Raw genomic sequence first — 26053 nt, forward strand, 5'->3', positions numbered from 1 at the left:
ATAGTTGTAACCAGTTAGGTGCTCTGTCTGGGAAAAATAAAAGCACAGGGGTAAGGGCTATTCTGCAACTAGACAGTTTGACCACTGTTCCTTATTTGAGTTCATATGCCAGTGTATACAGTAGTGCTTACTGGAAAAAACACAGAAAGAAAGAAAGAAATACAGCATGGGAAGAAAAACTATCCTCCCTCCCCAGGGTCTTATCATCCCTGACAGAAAGGCAAATATTCAATCTGCTTCTTGGTGCAGTTTGCACAAAAAAAAAGGAAGTCATGGGAATAGCAGTTCAGGCTGAAAACTTGTATTTGTATTTCCTATTTGCTGGTGGTTGCCTCATCTCACTTTCTTCAGTCCGAAGGAGAAAGATCAGAAAAATCCTCCGTTCACATCTCTTAAGCAGTATCTTCTCCCTTTCTAAGTGTGTTACAGCTCTAGAACTTATTATTTCTAACATTGCAACTGCACGGCAGTACAGACTGACAAAAAATCTTTGGCCTCTGCTGCAGGTATTCTCATACATGGTTAAGGGCACCTGGATTTTCTGCTAAGAACGTACAGCCATAGTTTAGCAATAAGATTCAGTTCATTGACTGGAAATTACAGAACAGGCATTTAAATGTAATCAGGAAATAATAACTAAGGAGAATTTCCTTTCAATTTGGCTGATCCAAGGTTTATTTCTCTGAGAAACAGGAAGCTGAAAAGCAAAACACAAAGCAACACAAAATTTTTGTAATTATGGATTGTTCCCTACCTGCTCGTTTTCATAGGGAATTTGAATTGTTGAACTAGTTTTAGCAAAAGCTACAAGTACCAGGCCAGTTTCAGCAGCTCAAATCATCCTCCCAGGAAGACAGATCTCCCAAGAGGCTCGACCCACAAACTGGTCACCAGTTTCTGACAGCTTCCCATGGATGATGGGAAACTTAGCTTACAGCTTCAGCTCCAGACAGCTCATGGCCTCTGAATCTCTAGCTGAAGCAATTATTTCTGGCACCATACACTGCCATTTTGCATAAATAATGCAGTTCCAACACAATATTACCTCTTTGAAGAAATCTCTGAAGAGCTGTAAAGAAATAAAATGTGATTAGTCCTTGCCTCCTCTCTGCTTCTAGGTTGCACAGCACCTGAGGTGTGTATAAAAGAAAAGGAGGAATATTCTAGCTGGAGGCTTCAGCATCCTCTTGCACCAATGGACATTGCCCCTAAGCCATGTAAAAGTCAGGCAGAGGCAGTTTTTTATTTGTATTTCTCTAATGGCATAGAATTTCAATACCTTTGGTCCTTACTGATCCAACATTGTTTCAAATGAGTTGTTCCCATCTATTATGTTCAATTAACTCTGCCTTCTGCAGTCTTGTGATACTAATTATTGAGCAAAATCAGAGAAAACTCAAAAAAGGTGAAAGACCCTCAAAAGGGAGATCTTCCCTCCAGAGAAGCTGAGACAGCAGCAGCAGGTCCATCAAGTTTTCCAGTTCCAGGTGAGACGATGAAACCCTGTTTTCAGTAATACAGTTTGTCATACGTAAATTCAAGTCTCCTATTTCTGAAGCAACATAGTAAGTGGTGTGCTCAGTGGGAATTCTCTCTTCCCCATCTCTCTTTCTCCCAGGAATCTTTTTGGTAGCCAAAACGGTCATCCACACACTCAAAACAGTCACTACTTAATCATTACCTATAATTGATACCTGGGGAGATACCAGATTGTCAAGCCCAGTCTTATAAATGTAATTTTTTGCCCCTTACTCCCTGAGAACACCTCCACATAGCCCTGTTTTTTTTGAAGCAAATATTAATTAATTGAAGCATTTTTATGAACCCTTGCATAGCCTCATACACAGTATTTATTGTCATTCAAGACACACCAGATGATTGCAGTTATCCTGATTCGCAAAGATGGTCCCCTAAGTAACGCAAAGCAGGGAGACTGCCACTCTAACCCAGTGACATTTTAGCTAAACAGCAAGGCAATTTGATTCCAACAGAAGAAAGCGTGACCTAATACAACTTGATATGCATGTCATATATAAAATTTTAAAGTTATAACCACAAAAGCAGCACAAAATTTAGATATGATCTGTAAATATAGAGATGGTCAGAGCATTGGCCATGTACAAAATGGTGGGGGAGGGAAGGTGGGGGTAGGTATTAATCTTGTTACTCAGCAACATCTCCTAGTCATCACTGTTAATCACTGAAAACATGTTTACTTTTCAACATGAGAGATGTGACACCAGGAAAGGAGGTAAGAGTTTAGTCAGATGATTGTCAGCCTGCAATGAGAGAAAGGGGGGGGGGGGGGGGGGGGGGAGGGGAAACATTAATTTGAACTAAAAGAAAATGTTTTTGCAAGTTTAACTATGACCAAGTATGATTAAGCTTGGAGCCAAAGGCAGCTGGGAAGAACACTTGCTGCAGTCTCACGGCGCAGGGGCACGACCACATGGGCAGCTTACAAAGGAATTGCTCCAGGCTCCTTCCCACCTGCCTGCTGCGGCGCACTACGGTGTGTTGCACTAGCAGTTACATGGGAGCCCACACTGTAAAAATGACAAGTTGATCTCAGTGACACAAAAAAAAAAAAAAGGCATTTCCAGGGGTTCCCCAAGTGGGCTTACAACACAGCACCCACAATGATGCACTGTCGATGCTTTAAGCAAGCACTTCCACTGGCAGAAAACACAACTTTAAACTATGGCCTGGAAAACTCCCTGTACTTAATCACTCTGCAGCAGCACTGGGGCTCAGCAAGGAACAGGTGCAGGGATGCTCCTGTGAAGACTCCCAAGGTATGTATTTGATGACTGAACATTGCACGATTCTGCTTGTTGCACGCTAAGCGAGGGGACTGGAGACACCCCAGTGTTAAATCTCATGTTCCAGGCATGTGATTCTCCTACCCCTCACCTTACTCTGGCTCACAAAACTGCCATGCGCACAGCACAAAAATTGCACCTGATGCAGGAGATCCAAAGAGAAGAAAGCACAGCGGTGAGACCTCAGAGCCAGAAGATTTGTCCTGTCTTCACTCCTCCTTATCACACGTGCACAAGACTCTCATTCCTCATTAAATGAACTCGAGCACCTGCAGGCACAGAAGTGGAGAGGTCTGCATTCACACCATCATATTTTATTCTCTTTCTATAGCTCTGGCCAAGAATTTCAGCAAGTTGCTCATTTCAGACACCTTGGCTTTTAGTTTCTGGCAACATGAAATGATTTTAGGGCTAACCAAGTAAATCTGGACTGATGTGATTATTTAATACTAATGAGAAAAACCCAAGCAAGTAAATACTCTACACATCAGAAAAAAAAAATAGCTAAAGCTGACCAACAGTCTTGTTGCACAAAACTATAGATACACTAAAGAAAAATAACGTAAGAAGCTATTGCAGAAAACATGAGACCTTACAATGAGGACATAAGAAAGGAGTCAGGTCTTCCCCCACAGAGCCATGCAGGCGGTGACAAACCAGAAACAGACCAGCTACTCAGAGAAACTTGAAATCACTATGTCGTGGCAGCAGGGCTAAACTAAATCCCTCCCAACTCAAATCACTCTCTGATTCTATGATTTAGTTCCTGCAACAAAATCATCACACCATATAGCATGGTACAAAATGAGCATGTGTGTATCAGCTTCTGAGAGCTGTTTCAATTGTTTGAAAGTCTTTATTTAAAAGCACAAGTATCCTTTTGAAAAAAAAGTGTAAAAAGCAAAATGGATTTTGGTAAACAGAGAGCACACCGACATGTCTCTAAAGACTATTTCTTGTAAGGAGACTGACAAGTCTTTAACTTGGCTCTTCAGCATAGTTGATTCTACAGCAAAACATCACTGAAACGAGTCCTCTGAATCTGAGGAATTCTATTTCATAGGATAAAGCAGCTTTTACCACTTCCTTTGACATACCTGTCCGATTTCTGTATCATTTATCAATTTGCCATTTTTAATCTGACCAGTATTACTTTTAGCCCAACATATTCACCATATATATGTGAAAGGCCCTCCTGAAAGGCCTTAAGTGAAATATCTTTTCAATAAAACAATACCTCAGTGTCAGTTTAATGCTATGCAAACATCTCAATCAATTTTTATAGCGTATGATCTGTAGCCCTTACTCAGCACACTGTTCAATGTCAGTATGTGACGCAAGAATCTAGTATCAGCATAATGTAAACAAATTAACAGCTACCAAAGGAATGTAATTCTTTTTTGTATCTAACTGTAAAGATCATCAATTGAGGAAGGCACAGAATAGACTTTAAAGCTAATAAAACTTAGCAGTTTCATTTGTCTTGCGTTTTGGTAACTACAATAAATTTTCTTAAGATCTGAAAATAAGAAGATAAATTAATGACTGACTCCACAGTAACCAATTAATTTATGCAATAAACAGTAACTTTTTCTTCTACAATAAAAAGTAATTATTTAAGCATGTCATTCCTTCTGTTTCAGATCTGTTTGTCAGGGACTATAAAACCCAAGAGGATTCAGAATTTAATTCTACATGGCAGAACTGTGTACCTACCTACCTCTACCACCCTGTCAACGCTGATGACCTACTTTTCAAGCAAATGAGGCACAGATCATCATGTTGTACCTCTCCTGCCTCCTTCCAAAAAAACATTTGAACCTTTGGACTGATTTGAATGAAGCATGCCAGACAGGAGAAGGAAAGGCTTTCAGAAAATACTCAAGTTGCAGCATCTCTAGAAATCTCTTGTTGGAAAGGAAACCTGCAAAACTGGAAAAGTGAAAAGCAAAAAATGAAACATTAAATCTTAGGTCTTGTTTATCAATTGAAGCCAAAATTAGTACGGTCACAGTGTTCAACTAACTGGCTAGGACGAGGAGTCCTAACATATATTGCCTGCAGTGGCAGTGTAAAATTCTTCAACAGTCAGGGCTCTTTCCTCACTGATGGGTAGGGTTACATCAAAAAACTATCGCGGGTCACTAGTCATATTTCCAAACATATCAAGCTGCCTAATAATAGACTCCATTTCCATTACAAAAGTGTGTACATATTGACCAATCATTAATTCCAGCTGAATTTTTTCAAACAGACAACTAATTTAGTATGTTTCATATTTAAAGCACTCAGAATGTATTGTTGGCAGGAAGTGAGAGACTTTAAAAGGTATTAACCAGAAGGCACACATACCCTGATTATATCTAGTATATCACTGCAGTTTCTTCAAGATGTGTAAAACATGGCACTACTTTTATATCTACGTGGTGAAATCTAACTACAGCTGCCATACAGTACATAGAACAGGTGCAAATCCACACCAGATACCCAGGGCTCCAATTTGGAACTGCAGCTGCATTTATGCCTATATTGAACACTCGATACTTTTTTCTTCATTCATTGAATAAGCAATCCAGGAAAAAACCCACAAAGTAGTTACACCCAGCTGACAAATGGAGGAAAAAAACAAAGAGACAAACTAACTGCATCTTTATTTGTGTCAGGTTTTAATACAAACAAACGTAAGTGAATCCCAGGTCAGCAAAAAACTGTCTGAAGCCAAGCTGGATTTTCCTACCTTGGACCAGAAGAGGAACATTACTTGCACAGCTGTCTGCCCCACTCAGAGGTTACATCGCTCTTGCTTAATGAGGTGTGCAAACACTGTAACTGTGCACAGCACTTTGACAATAAAGGTTGCTCATTACATGCTTAATTCTTTATCTTAAGGATTATTTATGAGCCAGAATCACAGCAGATGTTTGAGGCACATATTACTGCTAAGAACTACTTGGATATTTGCAGGCAACCATACAGGATGTAACTCAGGACTAAGAACTCCCACCTCACCCGAGGCTTCCCACCGTGCTCCACTAGACCTTAAACCTACAGCAGCCAGAAGCCAAAGCGCAAGGGTGGATAGGAGAATTCTGTGACTGCTATGCAAGAGCAACCAGACACACCGTTGGTGTGGGAGCAGCTATGGAGGCAAAAGCTACTGCAGAGGGCACGCAGGGCAGCGCCGAGCTAGCCGAGTCATCCTGCCTTCGCTGTAGCACCCTCCTGGCTCAGGAAAGACTCCAACCTCACACAGCGTTCCCCCCAGCCACGCCAGCCTTGGGCCTTGGCTTCAACAAGCAAGAAGGCAACACACACACACACAGAGCTATCCTGCAGCTAGAGAGCATCCAGGCAGTGCATTTCAGGGGCTCTCTCTTCACTGGCCTGTTTGGTGTTCTAGTGTTGCAACTCTTTCCACCTCATTTTCCCCCATAACTCTTCTGTTATCCCTCCCCCACGCTTTTTCTTGCCCCCTGTTACTAACATTTCTCCTTGCTATGTCCATTCCAAAAATGACAAAGCAAAGATGATGTTGCTGTCACATTTTTCCTTTTTCACTGGGTCTATCTTGTCGAAAGCTCTGCTACTAAGCTCTCCACAGCAAGTTCAACCTACTAAACTGTAGCTGTGCAACAAGAGATGCCCCTGTACTGCCAGACTGCAGGGGACCTGCTCAGAAACACTCACCTGCGGGCTTCTGTGAGCACATCTCCAACATCAATCCGAAGATTATGAACTTGCATAACCAAGTCAGCATTTCTTTTCATGGTTTCAACAATCGTATTTATTCCTTGGTTTAAAAGGTTTTGGTTCAACAGTTTTATAAACAGACTTCACAAAATGTGCAATATTTATAAACATAATTCTTAGTTGCAGTGGTAGTAAGAATCTTTACTTTCATCATGAAGTTCACTTCAGTTATGCAACATCAGGTTGGGTTTTTCCCCCTCTTCTCCCTCCCCCAGTTGGCACTTCATTGTAAATTGGAAAAACTTTAAAAAGACAAAAAGTTAATCTAAGCATGATGTTATAAGCACCTTGCCACAGTATTACATTTTAATAAGGCAAATTTTTGTTTTTTAAAGTCTGATTGTGCAGCTTGGAGACCTATAAAAGGTGACAGAAATGCCAGCCTTCTCCTACAAGGAACAGGCCTTCATTTTTGCTTCAATGTTTTCACCCCTCTGCACCAACCCCCGTAAAAAAAAAAAAAAAAAGAAAAATACAGCTGATAATACAGCAGAATATACCCCTTACAGGGTGAAAGGAAATTACAGTAGACAAAAGCTGAAAACACAGTGCATAGTAGACAAAATAAGACTATACTTAAAACAGAAATAAAAGAAGAAAAAGGAACTGAACAACAAGTAATGATGGAATTTTTCTAGTGGAAAAGGATTTTGGGGCTTCATAAATAAGTGGAAAATTACTAAAATACTTTGCTATATAATATAAAAAAGCACAAAGTGTTTTCCAGTTGTCACCTAAGCGCTAGATGCAACTTTGTAGGAGTAAGTATTTGGAGGCAGCTTTGAGCTCTGATTGGTACAGGCATTCCAGCAGGGTAACGCTGCCAACAGCAGAAGAAATCCACCCAGTAAGACACAAAAGCCACTGAAATAGAATGCAGTGTCATACTCCTGCGTCCAGTCATAAAACCAACCTGGGGGTGAAAATAAGAGAGAAGCACATCAGGGAGGAGTTAAATGTAACACAGTATTGTATGTTAGAATAACATCAGGAAAAAAAAACAACCAAACAAAAATCCAACCCAAAAAAAGGTCAAATCTAAATTCTAAAAATGCAGTTTGACCACTTAGACATGAAATGTGCTTTTCATCAAAGCCAAAACCAGAACACCATCAGCTTGGCCAGCTTAAGCAAATCAGGCTTTGATTTTTATCGAAGATTTTATCTTTCCATTGTTTTAGGACCAACTAGAACTATTTGCACACAAATTAATTCTGTCTGGTCCTGACAAACTCATGTTCATTTTATAGTATGTACCTTGACCTTACCTACAATTGGTGGTCCAAGGCTATTTCCAAGTCCAGCAAAGAACATCAGTATCCCGTATGCGTGAGTCAGTTTCTCAATTCCCACAGTCTTTGTTGTTACATATGGAAAAATCGACCAGTTCCCAGTTAGAAAACCCAAAATCCCAGAAAGCATCGCTAATGTAAGGTAACTTCTGGCAAATGGAATTGCAAACAAGGCCACTCCTGTCATTAGTAAGGTTGTTACATACAGATATAAAGTGTTAACCCACTTAAAATCTGCCAATATTCCTAAAGTAAGTTTGCCAACAGCAGTCATAATGCCTATAATGGAAATAAGGGGCATATAATAGTCATCTTCATTGATGTTTGCACTTCTTGCTACATCTTCCATGAGCAGCGAAGGAGGAAATCCACCAATATCAAAGAGCAAAATGGCAACAAAGAGAGCTGAAAATACTTTGTTCTTAAAAAGAACCATGGTTTCCTCCCAGTAGTTCAAATAGAGCTGCCACTTCCTTTTGGCGAGTTGCTTGCAGAAGTTTGTCTGTTCTACAACTTTCTTTTTATAAGTGTCTTTCTCATTTACATTTATTGAGCTTAATACATTCTTATTTAAAATGCTATCCTGTTTGTAGTCAGGCATACTGTTTGCACATTTTTCTTCAACATAGCCCTTTTCAAGGATGCTTATATTTTCTTCAACAGTCTTTTCTTTTTCATGGTAAACAAAATATTGATCTGGGACTTTGTCTACACACATCTTTTCTGGTGGAGGGGAATCAGACGACTCCAGTGGTCTCATTAGGCTGCCACATGCTAGTATATTTAGAGACAGTGCACCAACTATTAGCAGACAACCATCCAGTCCATATAGATCAATAAGCTCTCTTTGCAATGCTGCATATATAAAGAGTCCAACACTTGAGCCTATAAAAGGAAAATAAGATCAGTTTAAACTGAAGAACTGAGAACATTCTTCAACACCAACAGATTTCTACATTTCAGCAACTGCTAATATATTGTCATAGGAATGTCAAGTCATGTGTGCTCCTCTCTCCCCAGTCTAATGAACTCGTAAATTATCATCTCTCTTGAAGTCACAGTTTCTTTACTAAGTATCCACAAAATGAAAAGCCTTTCAAAATATCTGAACAATATATAACTATTAACGCTAGCAGACACTTTAGAAACAAGTAGGATCAATACTATACCTAATGAAAAATATCAAAGAACTATTAAGCCATTCTTCTGCCGTGTGCTCACATACATGTATCCCTTCAGGTACCATTTTGAACTAGCACCATTCAAATTTCACACACAAACATTTTTCCTTTTCTCCTCCTCGCTGCCACCTTCCTCCTCTAAGGCAGGAACAGACCAGGGGTTCACCGAGAGCCCTTCTAGAAACAGCCCTTGACTGCTTGTTGTTTAAGGAAGGGGGTTCACATGGTATGAATTTACTCCAAAGGCATTTCTGAAGCTCTGCAGGGCCAAACATGCATTTGAGAAATTTGGCTATTCAGAACAAAACACTGAAGAGTAAGCAATTACTATGAACACAAACGTTTTATGCAATCCCACCAATTTAAAGAAAAAGGTCTTGGTTGAAGTGAGCACAGATTCATTGTGATCAATGGATGTCCACTCACAATACATAGCACTGTTTTTTAAGTCAATTTAACGACAAACTTCAAAGTAAAATGATTTGCTAAAGACTGTCCCTAGGTTCTATCAAAGCCATTTATATAATTCAGTGCTAAGCACAGGAAAAAATAATTATAAAATTCAGACTTGTTTTGTCTTCCAGGTACTAAAATTAACCAGGGCTCAGTAAGATCAGGCCTTAAGGCAAACTACCTGGAATCCTTAACAAAAGCTACTGAAAATGATTCCAAGGAACATTTCTGCAGAATTTCCTCTTTATTCCACTGTCATGGATCTGGCATTAATACCCCACAATACTGACTGCACTGACCAGGCCTCTCCTCACTAAGAGCCACTTGAGAAAACAGATCAGATGAGAGACTCCATACAACGCAGAAAGCAAGGCATGGTACAACAGCCTTCTTTAACAGTTTCTACTTGGTGCATTAATTTAGCAGTTCCTCTTGATGTAAAGGACAACATCACACAACCTGAAGACCCACAGAGAGGAAGACAAAGACTGCTCAGCACCCTTCAAATAATTTTCCTTGTATTATCAGAGGTTCATTTTTCTAGGATCCCTTTAACACACATGGGAAAAAAGCTGGGATGAGCCCTTGGAAGATTTAAGGATTTAGTCTCCTTTTAGATTGGAAAGGAAAAAAGTATTAAATACATAAGCCCAAACTTCAACTACTCTTTTAAAGGTACAGCTAACATGAGGTTATGGTGATCCAGCATTCATACCCTGCACCTCCAATCTCTTTCTCACCTCTGATCTTGTGTAAGAAAGAAGAGGGAGCAGAGAGCTCTGTGGAAAGTTTCCCCTCTTATTACCCATGGCATACAGACCAAACTACTCATGAGACCACTTTCATTTTAGTAAATATCCTTTTCTCATCTATATGGATAACCCATACCATACACCTGCAAGTGTAGTTACTAGTTTATCCGAAGCCTGATTTTATCTGTTCATTGCTATCGATGTTTTGACTTCAGTACTTCAGGAAATAACTTAGAAAAATATAATCACCTGGGGTTTATTGCCAGGATAATGGTAGCTGTATCAAAGTTGAAAAGCTAGGGAGAATGACAATTACAAGTCATACCTGTTGAAATCAGACCAAGTGCAAGGCCTCTGCGTTTGTCAAAATAGTGGCAAGTGATGGTAACTGTGGCAGTATACAAAAGCCCACATCCAAGCCCTTGAGAAAAAGAGGTAGACGTAAAGCATGCAGCATACTCTGGGAAATTAACGCCCCCTTTTATCCCCCAGATAATGCAGTAGTGCACCCTGGGCACAGAGGTACCTCTTAACCCTGGCTCAGCACCAGCCACACCGGCTTCAGGCCGTCAGGGCCATCAGGCTGCCTGCACTGTCCCACCCGCCTCTCCCCCGACCATCCCCGGGCTGCAGAACCTGCGTGGAGCAGGCTGGGCTGGGGGAGTTTGCCAGCTCAGGCTCCGTGCGATGTGGAAGGGCTACATGGCTTTCAGTCCAGAACCCCAGAAACCATCAGAGCCGCACCTGCGGGGCACTGTGACCGAGCCAGCACACTGCTGGGTCCCGGATGGCCAGCGAGGTGCCCGGACCCCTGACACGGTTAATTTGATAAACCACCCACAGCAGCCCTCTGCAGCACAGAGGGGCAGGTCGCCACCTGCTAGGAGAACAGCACTTTCATGCCTGTAGCACAGCGGTTTAGGTTCAATCCAGTTACGGGGAGAACAACATCGCTCCCTAATGATCTCTAATTTAACAAATTAGAATGAGTACATGACATAATTCCAGAAGTGATATTATTCCCTTAAGGTTGGCACTTCACGCCTGCAGAAGACGTGCTTGATTTCACCCCTTAGGTAAAACCTCAGCTTCTTCATCTCTAACAATCATGTCAACAGAGATCAAACTGTTTTCAAACCCTGATGAACATATATGCATTAACTTTACTACACAGTAACAGCCTGCCTGTGCAACACCCTTCTCCAGAATAAAGTATTCCTTGATAAATCAAGTCACAGACTACCACTGCCTCTGTGAATCAGTTTCCCATCTCAGATTCGTAAACCAAGACTCAAAATAATAAAGATTAAGTCTCTATATGAAGGTGTTTCTTACCAACAACAATCCCATACGAAATATATAGAAAGTATATGTTAGGTGCAAAACTGCTCATCATGAGGCCCCCGGCCACCATAAAGCCACTGAAGATTGCTACTGGTCTTGCTCCAAAAGATGATACACATATACTGCAGACAGGACCTACAGGAAAAACAGGAAAAACATTCCTAGTAAATACCAGCACCAGGAAGAACTTCTAAAAAATATCAGCCTGTGGAAATGTTTATTACTTAAATATATAACTATACTAAATAACAATTCAGAGTACTCATTTTTACATGATTCTTTAAAAGCATCAGTTATAAAAACATACAAGATCAGGCTTGCAAATCTTTTGCTCAAGGAGAAGCTGACATTAAGACCGGCAAATGGTACTGGGGCTGAGAGGGAGAGAATAAGCAAAACATTATTTAAAATAGGATGATACGTTCATACTAGACTATAACACTGTCACTACACACCTAAGGACTTGTACAAAGGTTCTGAAAAGAGGTTCTTCATCTTTAGGTAGAAAAACAAGTTAGACCATCAGTCAGGCTTTAACCAAGCAGGTATTTTTTGTCAGAGCCCAAAAACTGTGTTTCAGAAAGACAGTATCTGTATTCATCTTGATATAAGATGAGATTTATAAAACGGAAATGGAAAACAGTAACTTCTGATCATAATCATGGTAAGAATGCCACCTGGTGCTTACATAGAGGAAATATCTGCTGATATACCAGATAAAGACAAACACTACTCTTTCCTGATTTTCTAGGGAATTAAATATCTACTAGTCAGTATTTTATCAAATAACTGTTTAATACCTGTCTTGGTTTCTACTGTAGAACTATGGAAAATAAAAGGCATTTACTGAGAATGTCCAGAGCAATGTTCACGAAGGTCGGAAGAGGTTTCTCCCTCTCTTTACCCCCCCAATATTTCTTGGTTGGTTAGTTCTTCAAAACAAGAACAAAGTGCAGGCAACATTCGTACTCTGCCTCTACTCAGCCAGTTCTCCCCTCACAGAAGTTGTAGAACAAGCGCTTATTTTCAGTTGTGTGTGACCTGGAATACACGTTGTAGCCTGAAGTAGCATGCAAGCTTGGGGCCCTGCATAAGTAAGCAACCAGCAAAGAGACCTGGCTTGCAAAAGACAATCTCTCATCTGAAACCCTGTAGTTCCAAATATTCATACAGAGACTTATATATTAGCCCCAAGATCCTAAACTCAGCAACTCTGCGATGAGAGGTTAGATACACAGATGAATGACATCATTTAAAAAACAGCAACAGAAAAACCCAAACCCTCACCACCTTTGTATCTCGTTCTCAGCGATACAAAGACCCTCCGTGGTCGACACGATCTGCAAGAGCCGTGACTTCGGAGTCGGCCATTTGTTAAGGCTGGTCCTCCCTGACTCACACATAACTGAGATTCCCAGCAGACGCGAGGTGAGTCCAAAGAGGTGACATGAGGTGAACAACAGTTGGAGCTGAGGATGGTGCTTGCCTAGGTTTGCAGACTGGAGCTAGCAGCTGGGAATGTAGGCAAGGTTTTCCTGTGGTTACCGGCCACAGGACAAGCTGTTCTGGCAGGCAGGAGCACAGATTCGTTAGCAGGTGAAATGATCCTCAAAGGCAAGGCAGGTCAGAACTTTTGCCCTACGTAAGAGCCATCTGCCTAGGGAACGTAAAGGGAAGTGAATCTGTTGGGGCTTATCCAGGAAAAGAGTCAGAGTTAAAGAAGAATCAAGGAAAATCTTCTGGGGAAGTAGGGTTTATCTGGATTTTGCAAACAATGAAAAGGAAGATGTGAGTGCTTGCTGCTTCTCAAGAATCAGCACTCTATGGGAATGAAAGCTGGCCAGAATAACTTGGGCAGAGTAACTTGCCGAGAACAAAAGCTGGGAGTGTTAGATTGTTGCTGATTCTTAGAATTAATTACTAGAACTGGCAAATTAAGATTGGTATGTTTCCTAAAACCACAGGATTTAAGAATAAACAAAGGATTGAATCTGTATTACATAAAAAATTCTTCTACACTAAAAGAACATTAGGTAGTGATAACATAATTCAATTAAGCAGAGGAATTTGCACTCTTTCCATTCTTTATTTCTGACCCACTACTTTGAAAAAACAAACAGCATTTCCCTTCCACCTGCTCTTTATATTTTGACACAGCTACTTTCAGAAGGTCTCCATCCAGCCTGGGGTGGTGGCACTGGTACAGGCTGCACTGATCGCTACTAGAGGATCCGAGGTAAAGCTGGACACTCTGATCCCAAGCCAGAACAAGGGAGACAGAGAGCTGAAAAACATGTCTTCTTAATCTGACAGGGACACTCTCCTCTGGAACACCATCAAAAGCAGCTCTGACAGGGTCCAAGGAGATGCTTTTCCAGCTTCTCCCACTTACAAAAAATAATCCCAAAGGAGAACAGAAAGTACAAAGATCTTTTTTTGCTCTGACATGGAAAACAACCTGCACAAAACTGAAAAACCTGCTCCAATAAGCTCAGTATTAATGTGTCATCTCACACAGCAAGAGATCTGGCAGCTCAGCAATGGCCTTGTTTATAAGAAGGAGCGCCAGTATAAGTATTAAAATAGTTATTATAGGTCTCCAGGACGAGAAGAAAAACAGCTCCATCTTCCCCTTCACTCTAGGCCCTACTTTCACACTCCCCTAAATCATACTGCTGGAAAATAAAAGTCACAAAAGAAAACCCCCATGACAGCCAGCATCTTTGTTCTTTTTCCTGCCTCTTTGCATTCCTTCCCTTTCTGTTTCCCAAAGAGCTGGCATTTTTTTTTCCCACCACGCACAGTACCTTTGGTTATTACCATGGTATTTGCACAGGAGTTCACTGTACACAAACATGTTATTCTCTACAAGTAATTCAAGCACAATGGGTTCAAGGCAGTTACTTCTAGTCAAACATCCAAGTTTCCCAGAGTGGGACTGAGGCTTGCTCTGTGAACTCCTGCCCTGTGGATTTTGTTCAAAGTGGACATTATGAAGAATGTAGGAGTCTACGTACAGCCACATATGAAACAGCTCTTCAGGCAGCAGAAGGGTTTTCGTTAGCTGACTCTCTTTCAAAAAGATCCTTCTACTGATAATGTATTTATCACCATAACGTGAACAACATAAAAATAAAATCCCAGTGGCAATCCTCAACAGTAAGCATGGAGAATGGTTTTTCAGCCAGCGTTTTGTTCAGTTTGCCAAGGAACTCCAGGAGTCAACACTGGTATTAGAATAATATTTGAAGACTTATAATTATTTACCACCTTTACAAATAAAATCCCTAGGGCTTTTTTCCTTCTAAGATGTACCTTAAAACTAGACCAAACTCTATCCAAAAAAGATACCAGCTCAGTTTTTAAGAATGACAGCTAACTCTAGGAAGAAAGACTTAGAAGACACTTAGACAGCCACTGCTTTTCTGCACACAGCCTGTCAGGGCTCAGCAGCCACTAATACAATTATCAGGCTCTGCAGGGGTGCAGTCAGGAAGATGCCTAGACAAAATGGGAAGCAGCAGCAGAAAGAAAATGGGCTCTCACAGTAGATCTTCATGCAGAGAAACCAAAGAAGAACTTCCACGAGGAATCATTTGTACACTGATATTTTAATTAGGACGTTTTTAGAAGAAAAGGCTTTACCCTCAGTGAGACCCAGATGTGACAGTGAGTCCTTCCTGAGATGTGAAAACAAGCCATCTGCTGCTCACAGAGAAACTTTATAACTACCACGATCTTCCGACCTCCTGACAAGTACAAAGTCGTTTTATTTCATGGACATCAAGTACTAACACACTCTTCCTCAATCTTTTCACAAGAAGAGAAAAATTCTGCAAACTGACACTCTCTTCCTCCACTCATTCGTCTTGAGGGTCCTCTATCCTTCACCTCATACATACACAAAACCTTGTGCTAAACAAACAATACTGAACAACTGACTTATTTTTCTTATCGCCTGCATCCATCTGACCCACCCTACTTGTAGGTATCTGTCCGAGCCTGTTGAAACTGTAGAGTAGAAGCAACGCTTGTGGACTGTACGTAAAATCCACCGGACAGAAGGCAAGAACACTTTTTGTGTATTAAATGCATTGCTAAAACCTGGTCATAATAAATATAATAGTCTCCAAAGAATATAAATCAGAAAAAGCCTTTTTACACTGGAGAGCAACCCACTTCCAACTGATTGAAAAGACTGCTCCTTTCTGATAAAATTATTAAATAAACTGGGCTCCTCTTCGGAGGAATCTTTGGGACACCCTCTCCCCTCCCCACAAATTATGTATAGCTTCCATAGTTTAGAGTTGGGGCTATCTATGTGTGAGCTTTTTGTCCAAAACCACGTAGATGTGGCAAAGACTTTTTTAGAGTTGTAAAATTATTGGTTGAAAACACAAAATTGAGCTTTTTAAAAATTTAATACTGAATGCCTTAGACCAGCAGAAAAAAACCTATTAATTTATCAAGACATGCTTTTCAAGGAAGAACTTTCCCTTTGTTCTTTTTCCATTAATAAAGGGGAGTGGTAACAAAAGACATATTGCTGGTGTCTGCTGCAGTGCTAAATACTGTGAAGTCAACTCTTACTATAAACAGCTGTGGTGCAAATTACAGGTGCCAAGGTCTTTGTCTGATTTACTTTTAACAAGTGTAACAAGGATCAGATTTTATTTCAGGCTCCATATGGATGTAAAATTAAAAACACTTGGTACAGGAGAAACACACAATTTTCAACAACATAATATCCTCCTCTGGCCTCTTTCATACGGGAAACATGCTAAGCTCTTTCAATTTCTTCCTATGCAACAAGCCCTACACCATCCCTGGAGCCATGTGTCACATCTACTCTAGCCTGATCAGCACTATGACACCTAATACTGGAGAGGAGGTCTCACCAGTGACCTGTACTGTTGCTTTTCTTTCAGTGTTTTAGGCACATTTCTTCCAGCACACTGTAAGGTCACATCACAGGAAGTTATAACTCCAGTCATCCTGCAAGGGAAAGATCTGCTGGGTCCCTGGTCCCATATTCTTCCCCAGCTGATGAGCTGAACAGTCCAGCTCAGGGCTGAACACTGGCCTCAGCAACACCGTCTGTGCTCTGAGCAAGAGGGCAGAAATCGAACACCAGGTGGCTAGGAAATTCATCTCAATAAACAAGGTGCTGTACTGGGTTTCTATGTCTTGAGTCTAAGTTTAGCTCTCACACAAGTCAGACGTAAACACTGCAGAAAGGACACCAGCACAGCAAATGTGAAAGGACGCACCAGCACCAGCTACTTCAGAAAACGTTTAAGACTACATGTACAGAGGGAAGGGGAGAAGACACACAGAACCTTTTCCCGTGCCAGCTGGCATACATATAAGGACATTTTCTTCTTTTTGGTGAAATTACAGTACTAATATAGCAAAGTCACTGCAACTGCCTTCCACTGTTACAAAAGCTAGCTAATGTGACTTCAAGTGCTATCAATGAGAAAAGTCTTCCTTAAGAAAATGGACACTAACTTATTTCCTGTATGTAGCTGCAAGCCTACTGTAACTGCCATTCTTTTTCCAGTCTGGCATCTACAGATTCAGAAAAGCAATGTTAAGTTGGAGAGGGTTCACAGAAGAGTCTTATTTACACTCCAGAAGAACCTTAATTAAAAGAGCAGAAGTGTCTTATATCAAAGGCAAAAAGACTGTATCAAAGTACAGGCTTAAAAGAAAATTTAGAAGTGGTCTCTAGACATACACCACACTAATTCAGGGGCACTTCAAAATAAACCACTTAAAGATAACATTACTAATGAGTTGAAAACTAAAACTAAGCAGCCTGTATCATAAGATTGCATACTTTTAAGGAGGGAATTAACCACTGAGAAAAGTTATGAGAGACAGAGGATGTACTAAACAAACATGTTCTAAATCAAATGAGAATTACTGTATTTTCTGCATGTAACATGGATTGCTTTGAGATTAACAATACTTGAAAATATGTCTTTGGATAAGCAGATCAGGGACTGAAAACCAAAATAAAGGAGGAGAAAGGAAAGAACAACAAATACTAGAAGAGTCAAGTTAACAGTAAAAGGCAAGGGCATTACTGAAAGGCTTTGGGTAAAGCTGTCCTGTTACTAGGATTCACAAACGCAATATTGCTGCTGAAATCAGCTTGCTTGGGGAGATTGTTAAGTTATTAAGTTACAGATAATATCTTTTCACATACGTGAAAATATGTTAATTTAGCAAAATTCAATTAGCCTGATCATCTACTTAACATAGGCTACAACACACAGCAGTCTCACCTGGCATGGAATAGTGGAACCTGCAATAACAGAAATAAGAACAGAAGCAAGTTCTCTTTTCCTATACTCATGAAAAGGCCCTAGCTTTGCAATGTGTTATATAAATGGTTTTGCACTGAAAACACATATGCTCTTTACATTAGTGACCAGGTCTGAAAAAGGTCTGCTATGAGAACTGCATGAAAAATCATAACTTGTCCAGAGCGTTCTAGTTCTATGTAGAGGTTATGATACTTACACTGCCCTTTCAACAAGTTTAGTTTAAGTAGAGTTATCATTAAGGTCAGATTCCAGCTCGATAAGCCAGTGGGATCTTCCATTTCACGTAAATCAGGGAACATATATTTCGTTTTCAGCCAATTCTGATAACATCAATGCAATTAAAAGCCCCTAACTGTACTTTTCTTTGAAGGCATTATAAATAAGAATGATTATTAAGCTTCCGAATCCCAAACTGAAAGAAGTATGCTGACAGACAACGTTCCTCCTAACCTGTCAAAATTTCAAGTAATTTAATCATTCTATACCAAAATCAATTACAATAGCAGTTTTTATTTGTATTATTCAGTCACGTAAGTTTTTATTTGCTCTAAAGTAAATTACTGACAATTGCTCACAGTGGCAAGACAGAGGGCACTAAGAAATCTGGAAACTGGTGTGGTGTTGACATACGAGAAAGAGGACTGAGGCTCAGGTCAGAGGAGTGAGCCAGAGACTTGTGGTCTCCAGGGAGAGGGCTTTTCTTCACCCCCTCTCTTGCAATCTCCTTCTGCCTAGTTTTTTCTTCAGTAACTATCTTGTTTATCCTTCTTTTCTCCCCACTTCATTCCCTCACTCAAGTTTATTTAGGTCTTGATCCATTAATAATAGAAGTTAATGCCTTTAAAACAGGAAAATAAAAAGTATGATGGAAGAGCAGTCTACAGTCCTTTGTCCACTTACACCCTGGGACTGAGTATAGTCTTCTTGTGGTTAACAATCCACCTGCCTTTGCCCATTTCTGTTCTACCTAGTGATATAAAAACCGAATACGAGCGTGACACCAATATTTGGCCAGTTACAGCATCATACAAAGCAGTGGTCATTATTCAGGTCTCTATTGTTATTTGAACATTAACTTTCTTTTAAGGAGAGATTTCCTCAGAATTCTGGGCTGCATTTTGTCCATTAAGCTACATAATTGCTTTTGCCTATGGCAACTGCTCTGCTGACAGGCAATTTTTTCCAGATTCAGCAAAAAGATAATAGTTCCCATGATGAATCTTTGAAAAGCAGAAGTTAGCGATATTACCCAGCATAATACCCATGCTTGATATTACAAAACAAAAACAAAACAAACAAAAACAAACCAAAAAAAAAAAAAAAAGGACCTATGGATTTTCAAAGTTTATGCATTTCCCTAAAAACCTGCTGCTACTCTCTAAGTGACAATGTCTTACTGCAGAAAATCTTCCAGTAAAGCTGTTTTATTTAATGCCACTGTTATAGATAACTTTCCAGGCTTCAAAAGCAGTTTTTTTCTCAAACAGTGAAACAGAGCCCTCGCTCACCCAAACTGGTGGGTTTATTTCTAGGGCTGAAAGACTAGTAACTGGCTTATTAATTGACTTTTTTTTTTTTTTTCCTTAAAGCACTTGAACTATTTCAGACTAACAGTCTGCTCTGATTTTAAAGATACTAATGCAAATGTTAGTCTTAAAGCCTCATTTAAAAAAAAAAAAAAAATCCCATCAACAAAATTACCATTCAGTTTCCCAGAGTTTGGTTTTTCTAGTTTATTCAAATACAATATTTTTTTAATTTTCTAAGAGTAGTATTTTTATTGCTCTTTTACCATTATATTGTTTTGATTTATGTATAATAGAACTATAAACGTAACATTCTTTCCCATCTTGACCTAAACCAAAAATGCAGCATACTCATTCTATCATTTGCAGCTGTCTGACTCCAAAAGCACACACAGATGAAAGCATCTATTAGAAAGAAACATTTCAAGACAGATGCTGCTTCTACACTTACTGGCAAGCAATCCGATTCCATTTGCTAGTGATCCAACCCAAGCAGTCTTGCCTTTCCCTTCTCCAAACGCATCCAGCCATTCTAAGTACAAGACTCCCACCGCCAGCGGTGATCCGTAACACAAGAACTGAGTAAAGAAGGAAACGACAACAATCACCCAGCCCCAGCCACCATCTGGTGGTTTCCGAAATACCATCTTGTCAGAGGAGTGTAGATGGACAGGCAGAACCTGTGTAAACAAAAACCAAACAGAACAGAGCGTTAGAAATGTGACTGACCTACGTTTGCTAATACAAGCGAGCTGCACAGAGGAGTGCACATTCAAACAGAGGCTTATTTCAACCATCCTTCAAGAAATCTGTGCAACGCAGCACACAGGCAATGAAAATTAGCTGCCATTTGGTACTTCTACCTCTTCTGCATAACACAGGAACGGTACACAAAGCATTAGTAAGTCATACATACATCAGCACTGCATTACAGAAAGGGGGAACATTTCACTCTGAGTGTTAAATAGGTTTTGTGAAGACCTCAGGCATTAATATCTGCTACAGTTCAGCAAGAGAATCACATGGCCACCTGCTGTTAAGACCTCAGATATCCCGAGTGAAACGTATAGGCCTGAAGGACAAGAAAAGCTACAAGTATAAAACAATCCAAATAAATAATTTAGGACTGGGAAAAAAAAAAAAAAATCACAAGCATACTATATTTGTTTAAGGTCCAAAAAAAAAAAAAAAAACAAACCACTAAACTAAAAAATCTTTACTTAGTTGTAATCTCAGCTTAGTGCCTGGCAGTTTAGTAAGGTGTTTGCCACCAGAAAGTGTACTCTGGGAGGGGCAGGCCAAGAGGAAGACTGACATTCTGGAAATAGTAACAGTTCAGTACCCTGCTCTGTCAACAAGGTGATGTGTAGATAAGTGAAGCATCCAAAAAGCACTTTGTAAGTATTAGTAAGTGAAGTGAGTTTTAAAACTGTGTACAGGTGTGGCATATATGCCAAGACATGACAGTATTAAATACACACACAAAAATCTCCTATAACCTGTTACAGTGTCCGCCCCCTGCGCAGTTTGCAGACATCACCCTTCCCCGAACTGCCAACCGGTTCCTGGACTCTAAGTACCACCTCACCCCTTTGCACAGCAAGATCCATCACCTACACATCTATGGCTTTAAATAACTTACTGTCCTCCCACCTTCTCAAGGCTAGTTTCTCAATGTAAGGGCCGACACCTCTAAAATCTAGCAAAGAATTTAGAGGTTTTCCAGGCCAAATTGCTTTGGAGTTTGGGTGACTCCAGTGAGACTGTGAGTCCCTGTGCACACAACTAACCCACCCTCCCTCTCAATAGGAGCAATCTGACAATGTGATGATCACAAAACCCATGTTCTGTTCCTGGCTCAGGCCTGTCATTGTCAACCATTTTATTTCCTTTACCCTGTAAAATAGAAACAGATAAGATCTTACCCTGTTTTCTTTGTGAAATATTCTCACGGACTGTCCTCACACTGCAGTTTACACATTAGAACTGCTGCAGTAGCAGTAACAGTTCTGCTCTAGGAGACCCCCAAGAGGCAAAGCAGAAAAATAAACACACAGTACTGCCTTTTAGACTTACAACCCAGAGGAGACTGAAAAACATCACTGCTGTACGAAACCAATGGTGTAAACAAGTAGACAGTAACTGAATTTCCATTCAAGCTCCTCATACTCTTTTTGGTCAGGCAATTTTTAAGAATTCGCATGGAAAACTTACAAAAAAGCTACAGTATAAAGTTTCTAGGAAAAAATACTAGAGAGGCATGAAAAAGAGCAGTTCTAGTTTACCGATGCACTTAAACATTACTTTGAGGGTAGCTACTTACAGATGATGACAAAAAAGTCCTTCAGCTTCCTACAAATGTAACTTCACGTGGCGACTCTACCTGCAGGAAAAAAGCAGCAAAACAAGATTTCAGCCAAAGTATCACTGCAACAGTGAACACAGCTCTGAAAAAAATGGTGTCTTCACATTAAATTTCTTCTTTTTAATATCTTTTCAGAGGAACTTCAGAAGTAATCAAGTTATCTCTGTGGAGAAATACTGATCCCCGCTCAATTAATTAACAGCTGACAGCAGCCTTGAGCCCCAAAATAACAAAAATATTGTCTACTAACATAAAATGAACTTAGACATTCTAGGTTCTTTAGGAGTGATTTACAGTTTTAACATACTGACAGTCCTTCAACATGCAATATTTGCAGTTACAAATGTTGTAAATTTATATGTTTTGGTTATAAATGTAACCTCTGATTTATTTCCTCTAATGTCTGGTAAGTGTCCGTGATTACATGAGATGCAAAGGTGACAGCTGGGATAAACAGAAATTGTATCACACCATAAGGTAGCAAAACATTAAAAAGCTGCTTATAGGTACTTTCCTACAACAATAACCTTTATACAAAATGACATCTCTGTATTTCTACACAAAATATTTAAACTATTTGTATGCAGTCACCAAATGAGCTGACATATGCATCTCTCTGTGCATTAAACAAGTATCACTTGGCTTGTTTTGTCCCTGACTGGAGTAAAAATGGTGGAAATACATAACAGCTTTAAGAACAGACACTTCCACTGAGACAAAGCAAGGAAGTTTTCAGAAAACAACTAAAATAATGGAAATAGACAGTGAATAATCCCAACTCATATTTGCTTAAAAAGTAATTTTTAGAAAACAAACACATTTTAGCTGTTGTATTGATTTCCACTCAATTGATGCCCTAAAATCTCGCACAGAGACAACTCTGAGTTCAGTTCCACTATTCTAAACACTTGATAGGGAGGAACGGAGAAGAGGGCAAGAGAGAAAAAAAGTTTTCATAGCCTTAGGTCACGTAGTCTTTGCTAACAGAAAGACTAACAAAAACCCAAACTGCAGATCAATTCCTCATCTGCTGCAAGTCTACACAGGTTTATCGACTTTAACCAATTGCTCCCAACTTATGGCAGAAAGAGAGCAGGCCCTCTACCTCCCGATGCCTCTTATTTTGCACTTCAGTTCTCTTTGGCATCTTTTAGCTAAATAACAGAATTTTAGGCAGCAAAAACCATCTGTGTCTTCTAAACACTTCAAGCCATTTGCAACTGTCAAGCAAAAAGTGAAAACCACTGTCATTTTCCCCCTCCAGAAATTATCCTCAAAGCAAGACCAGATATACAAAGTCCCAGAGCTTGTCTTTAAGAGCCAGCATGCCCTGGCTTTTCCTTCCTTTTCTCACAGGTTGCTCCTTCGGCTCACACTGCTGTGTGCCCGTTACCTAAAATAAAGTGTATTCTCTAACTTCCCTGAAGGCACAAAGTCCTCCTGAAGAGAGCACGTGCACCAAGAGCCCTGTGTGAGGAGCCCATTCCCCAGAACCTTCTGCTGTGACATCCCAGTCAGCCACGCTGCTGCTGGGACCGCGGATATCAATACACGTTTTATTGGTACATTATTTAATGCTTAAATAATTTAATGAAAATGACAATTTGTCACATAAAAGCTTAGTAACGCAGACAAGAACTGACAGCAGGAACTAAAGCTTTGCTACTCTCAGCACTGCCTGCGTGGGCATCGAATCTGTGCATCAACACAGCGGGGTCGGGAGGGGTCCAAAGTGCATTTTACTATTTTCTATCTGTGCAAAAGGAGGACACAGACTCTACAGATAAGCGCGATCATCAAAAATAACGAAGCAGAAGCCCACAAAGAAGAGAACGCTTGATAGTTTTGTTTTCTCTTGGGACCAATCAGGAAGACTTGTGTGATCCTGGAAACGGAAAACCAACCATGGGTTAAGATTCAGGTAGGAACCATTTTACAAACCTTACTGTTCACAAAACCTAAGGATGTTGTTTCAGACTGCAGGAAACTTAGTTACATCAAAAATACTGAAATGGAGAAACGAAGCATGAAGAATTAAACAGTAACTTGAAGTTTGGTCAGAAAAAGCTTTTCAGTGAGTTGTACTCACTGCGAATAAGAATCAGAGGAAGAGAGCTGCTTGATGAAAGCCTTTACCAACAACAACAAAAAGAAACCTTTGAGAATGAACTGAGCAACAACAGCTTTAATATGGAAAGAGAAAGGTGTCTGGCTGCAACTGCTTTCTTTTATCTAAGCAGTTGTATCACAATATTGAGCTCTTTTTCTATAAATCTTAAAATTTGGCTTCAAGATGACAGAGAAGCACAAAAAAATAATTGGTCTAAAGAACACGAATACGACTGAAACGTTAGCCCTCAGCACAGAAACTCATATTAATCTGTGACAAAGGGAATCTTGAGAAAGACAGTAGCAATACGATTGTTTCCAGCTTGTTATTTGTGCAACCGGAGTCTGCGTAAGTTATGCTGCTTTCTGCGAGCAGCACATGTCTGCAAAGAAAGCCAATGTCAGCAGAATCACTGTGTGATTAACACTCAGCTATTCCAGTTTTGCAAGGCACTGGTACAAATTAAGACGGTACCAGCCAGAACGGTAACATCCCTCATTTTAAGCTGAATTAGATTTCACATAAACTTCTATTTATTTTTCAGGCAACGCTCTTGAATTTATCATCTGAAATTTCTGCTACCCTTAGCTTGTGAGTAACACCTAGAGCATTAGAGTGGCAGTGATGTATTACAGTTGTTTTTAACGTATCCATTGTATCCAAATACCTGCATATGTACTGACACAACAGCATAAGCATTGTATTAAACGCTCTGAAAAAAGATGCATCTGTACTTTGATGACATCAGATTTTAACTCATGTTCTAACTACAGGAGCTCCCCACGTTTAAATATTTAAGTTCTTTCACACTGAATGCATCTATTTCCCTCTCAGTTCTCAGCATTCAGGTCTACCTATTTCTCATGCTCCTCTGCTTCCCCTTTTGTTATTTATGGACAAGGCTCATCAACATCATTTTTTTCTTCCATTTCTGCCTAACAAGGGAAGAAGCGTGGAGTTTAAAACAAAAAAAAAAAACAAAAAAAAAAAACAGAACGAAACTTACCGACGACATAATAATGTTTTTCCATCGTGCAAAATAAGTTCACCTAAAGAAGCATCAACCAGGGCAGCACATAACCCAGGCAGCTTTGTACAAATCTGTCAGCTCAGCAGAACCAGTCCTACCTGTTCCCAGAGCCTCGCTGCCTCACAGGGGATGGAAACCCCCCCGCGAGCACAGCTGCCCGTCAGGCACTAGCACGCATCCACGCAGGCAGATGTAAGCCGCCGTTACCGGAGGAGGGCTCCTCTGCGAAACGAGCGCGTGGCGCGCACCGCCCCACGCGTCGCCACCTGCGAGGGAGAGCCCCCCTCGCCTCCGCTCCCCCTCGGCCAGGCCCTCCGTGGGGATGGGTGGGCGCTTATAGCCCCCGCCTCGCCTCTCCCCACGCCCTCGGGGGCCAGCCCACGCCCCCCCCCCCCCCCCTCCCCCGAGGGCCACCTCACACCTCGACGCCTCCCGCCCGCCCAGACCCCTTTTCGGCGGGAAGGGGCTCACCCGCGGCAGCGCCCCGCGGTCACGGCGGGCCGCCCTTGTGCCACGCACGCGGCGAGGCGGGGTCGTGCCACGCGCCGCTCCCGCGCAGCCATGGCCTTGCCGGGCGCCGATGGGTGCCGCGGCGGCCACGCACCGATGCCGACGGGCGCCCGCTGCCCCGCGCCCACCGACACCACTGAGCGCCCACCGGGCAACGACAGGCACCCGCGAGGTACCCCGGGAGGTACCCGCCGCCAGCGCCGAGGGGTGGACGTCGATGGGCACCGCAAGGGATGCGGCCACACCAGCGAGCACCCCGGTCCCGGGTCGGCTCCTTTCCCCGACACCCGAGCGCTGCGGAGACCCCTACAGACTCCCCCCTCAGGCTGGCCCGGCCGCACACACACACACACACCCCGCCCGGGACAGCCCCACGAGGCCTCCCACCCGAGAGCCGAGCCGTGGCGGCGGCCCCCTCACCCGCGGCCCCCCACGGCCCGGCGCCGTCCCCGTTACCTGCGCCCCGCGCCGGCAGCGGCGGGCGGCCCGTGGGGTGGGGGGCGGCCGGGCGGGGGGGCAGGAGCCGCCCCCGGCGAGCGGGGGGCAGCCCCGCATCCCCCGGCGCGGCGGGGCGGGGCGCGGC

The 26053-nt window shown here is 41.5% G+C and overlaps 1 protein-coding gene across 3 annotated transcripts; it reads right to left on the reverse strand.

Moving 5' to 3' along the window:
• Positions 1 to 6578: 6578 nt before the first annotated feature.
• Positions 6579 to 26026, reverse strand: SLC16A9 (solute carrier family 16 member 9). Of its 3 annotated transcripts, none has more exons than XM_033004298.2 (7): positions 25927 to 26026; positions 21779 to 21838; positions 19907 to 20135; positions 11586 to 11729; positions 10576 to 10671; positions 7841 to 8749; positions 6579 to 7485 (listed from the first exon to the last, which is right to left on the reverse strand). In XM_033004298.2, the coding sequence occupies exons 3-7, from the start codon at positions 20100 to 20102 to the stop codon at positions 7307 to 7309; spliced, it is 1524 nt and encodes a 507-aa protein (XP_032860189.1). In that variant the 5' UTR covers positions 20103 to 20135; positions 21779 to 21838; positions 25927 to 26026; the 3' UTR covers positions 6579 to 7306. The 3 variants fall into 3 exon arrangements, with proteins under 3 accessions (XP_032860189.1, XP_032860188.1, XP_032860190.1); XM_033004297.2 differs by lacking the exon at positions 25927 to 26026 and adding an exon at positions 25059 to 25288; XM_033004299.2 differs by lacking the exon at positions 25927 to 26026 and adding an exon at positions 24937 to 25047.
• Between the last annotated feature and the right edge of the window lie 27 nt (positions 26027 to 26053).

This window comes from Tyto alba, unplaced genomic scaffold, assembly GCF_018691265.1.
Source record: "Tyto alba isolate M040663 unplaced genomic scaffold, T.alba_DEE_v4.0 Super-Scaffold_1, whole genome shotgun sequence".
In the NCBI taxonomy this organism is placed as follows: domain Eukaryota; kingdom Metazoa; phylum Chordata; class Aves; order Strigiformes; family Tytonidae; genus Tyto; species Tyto alba.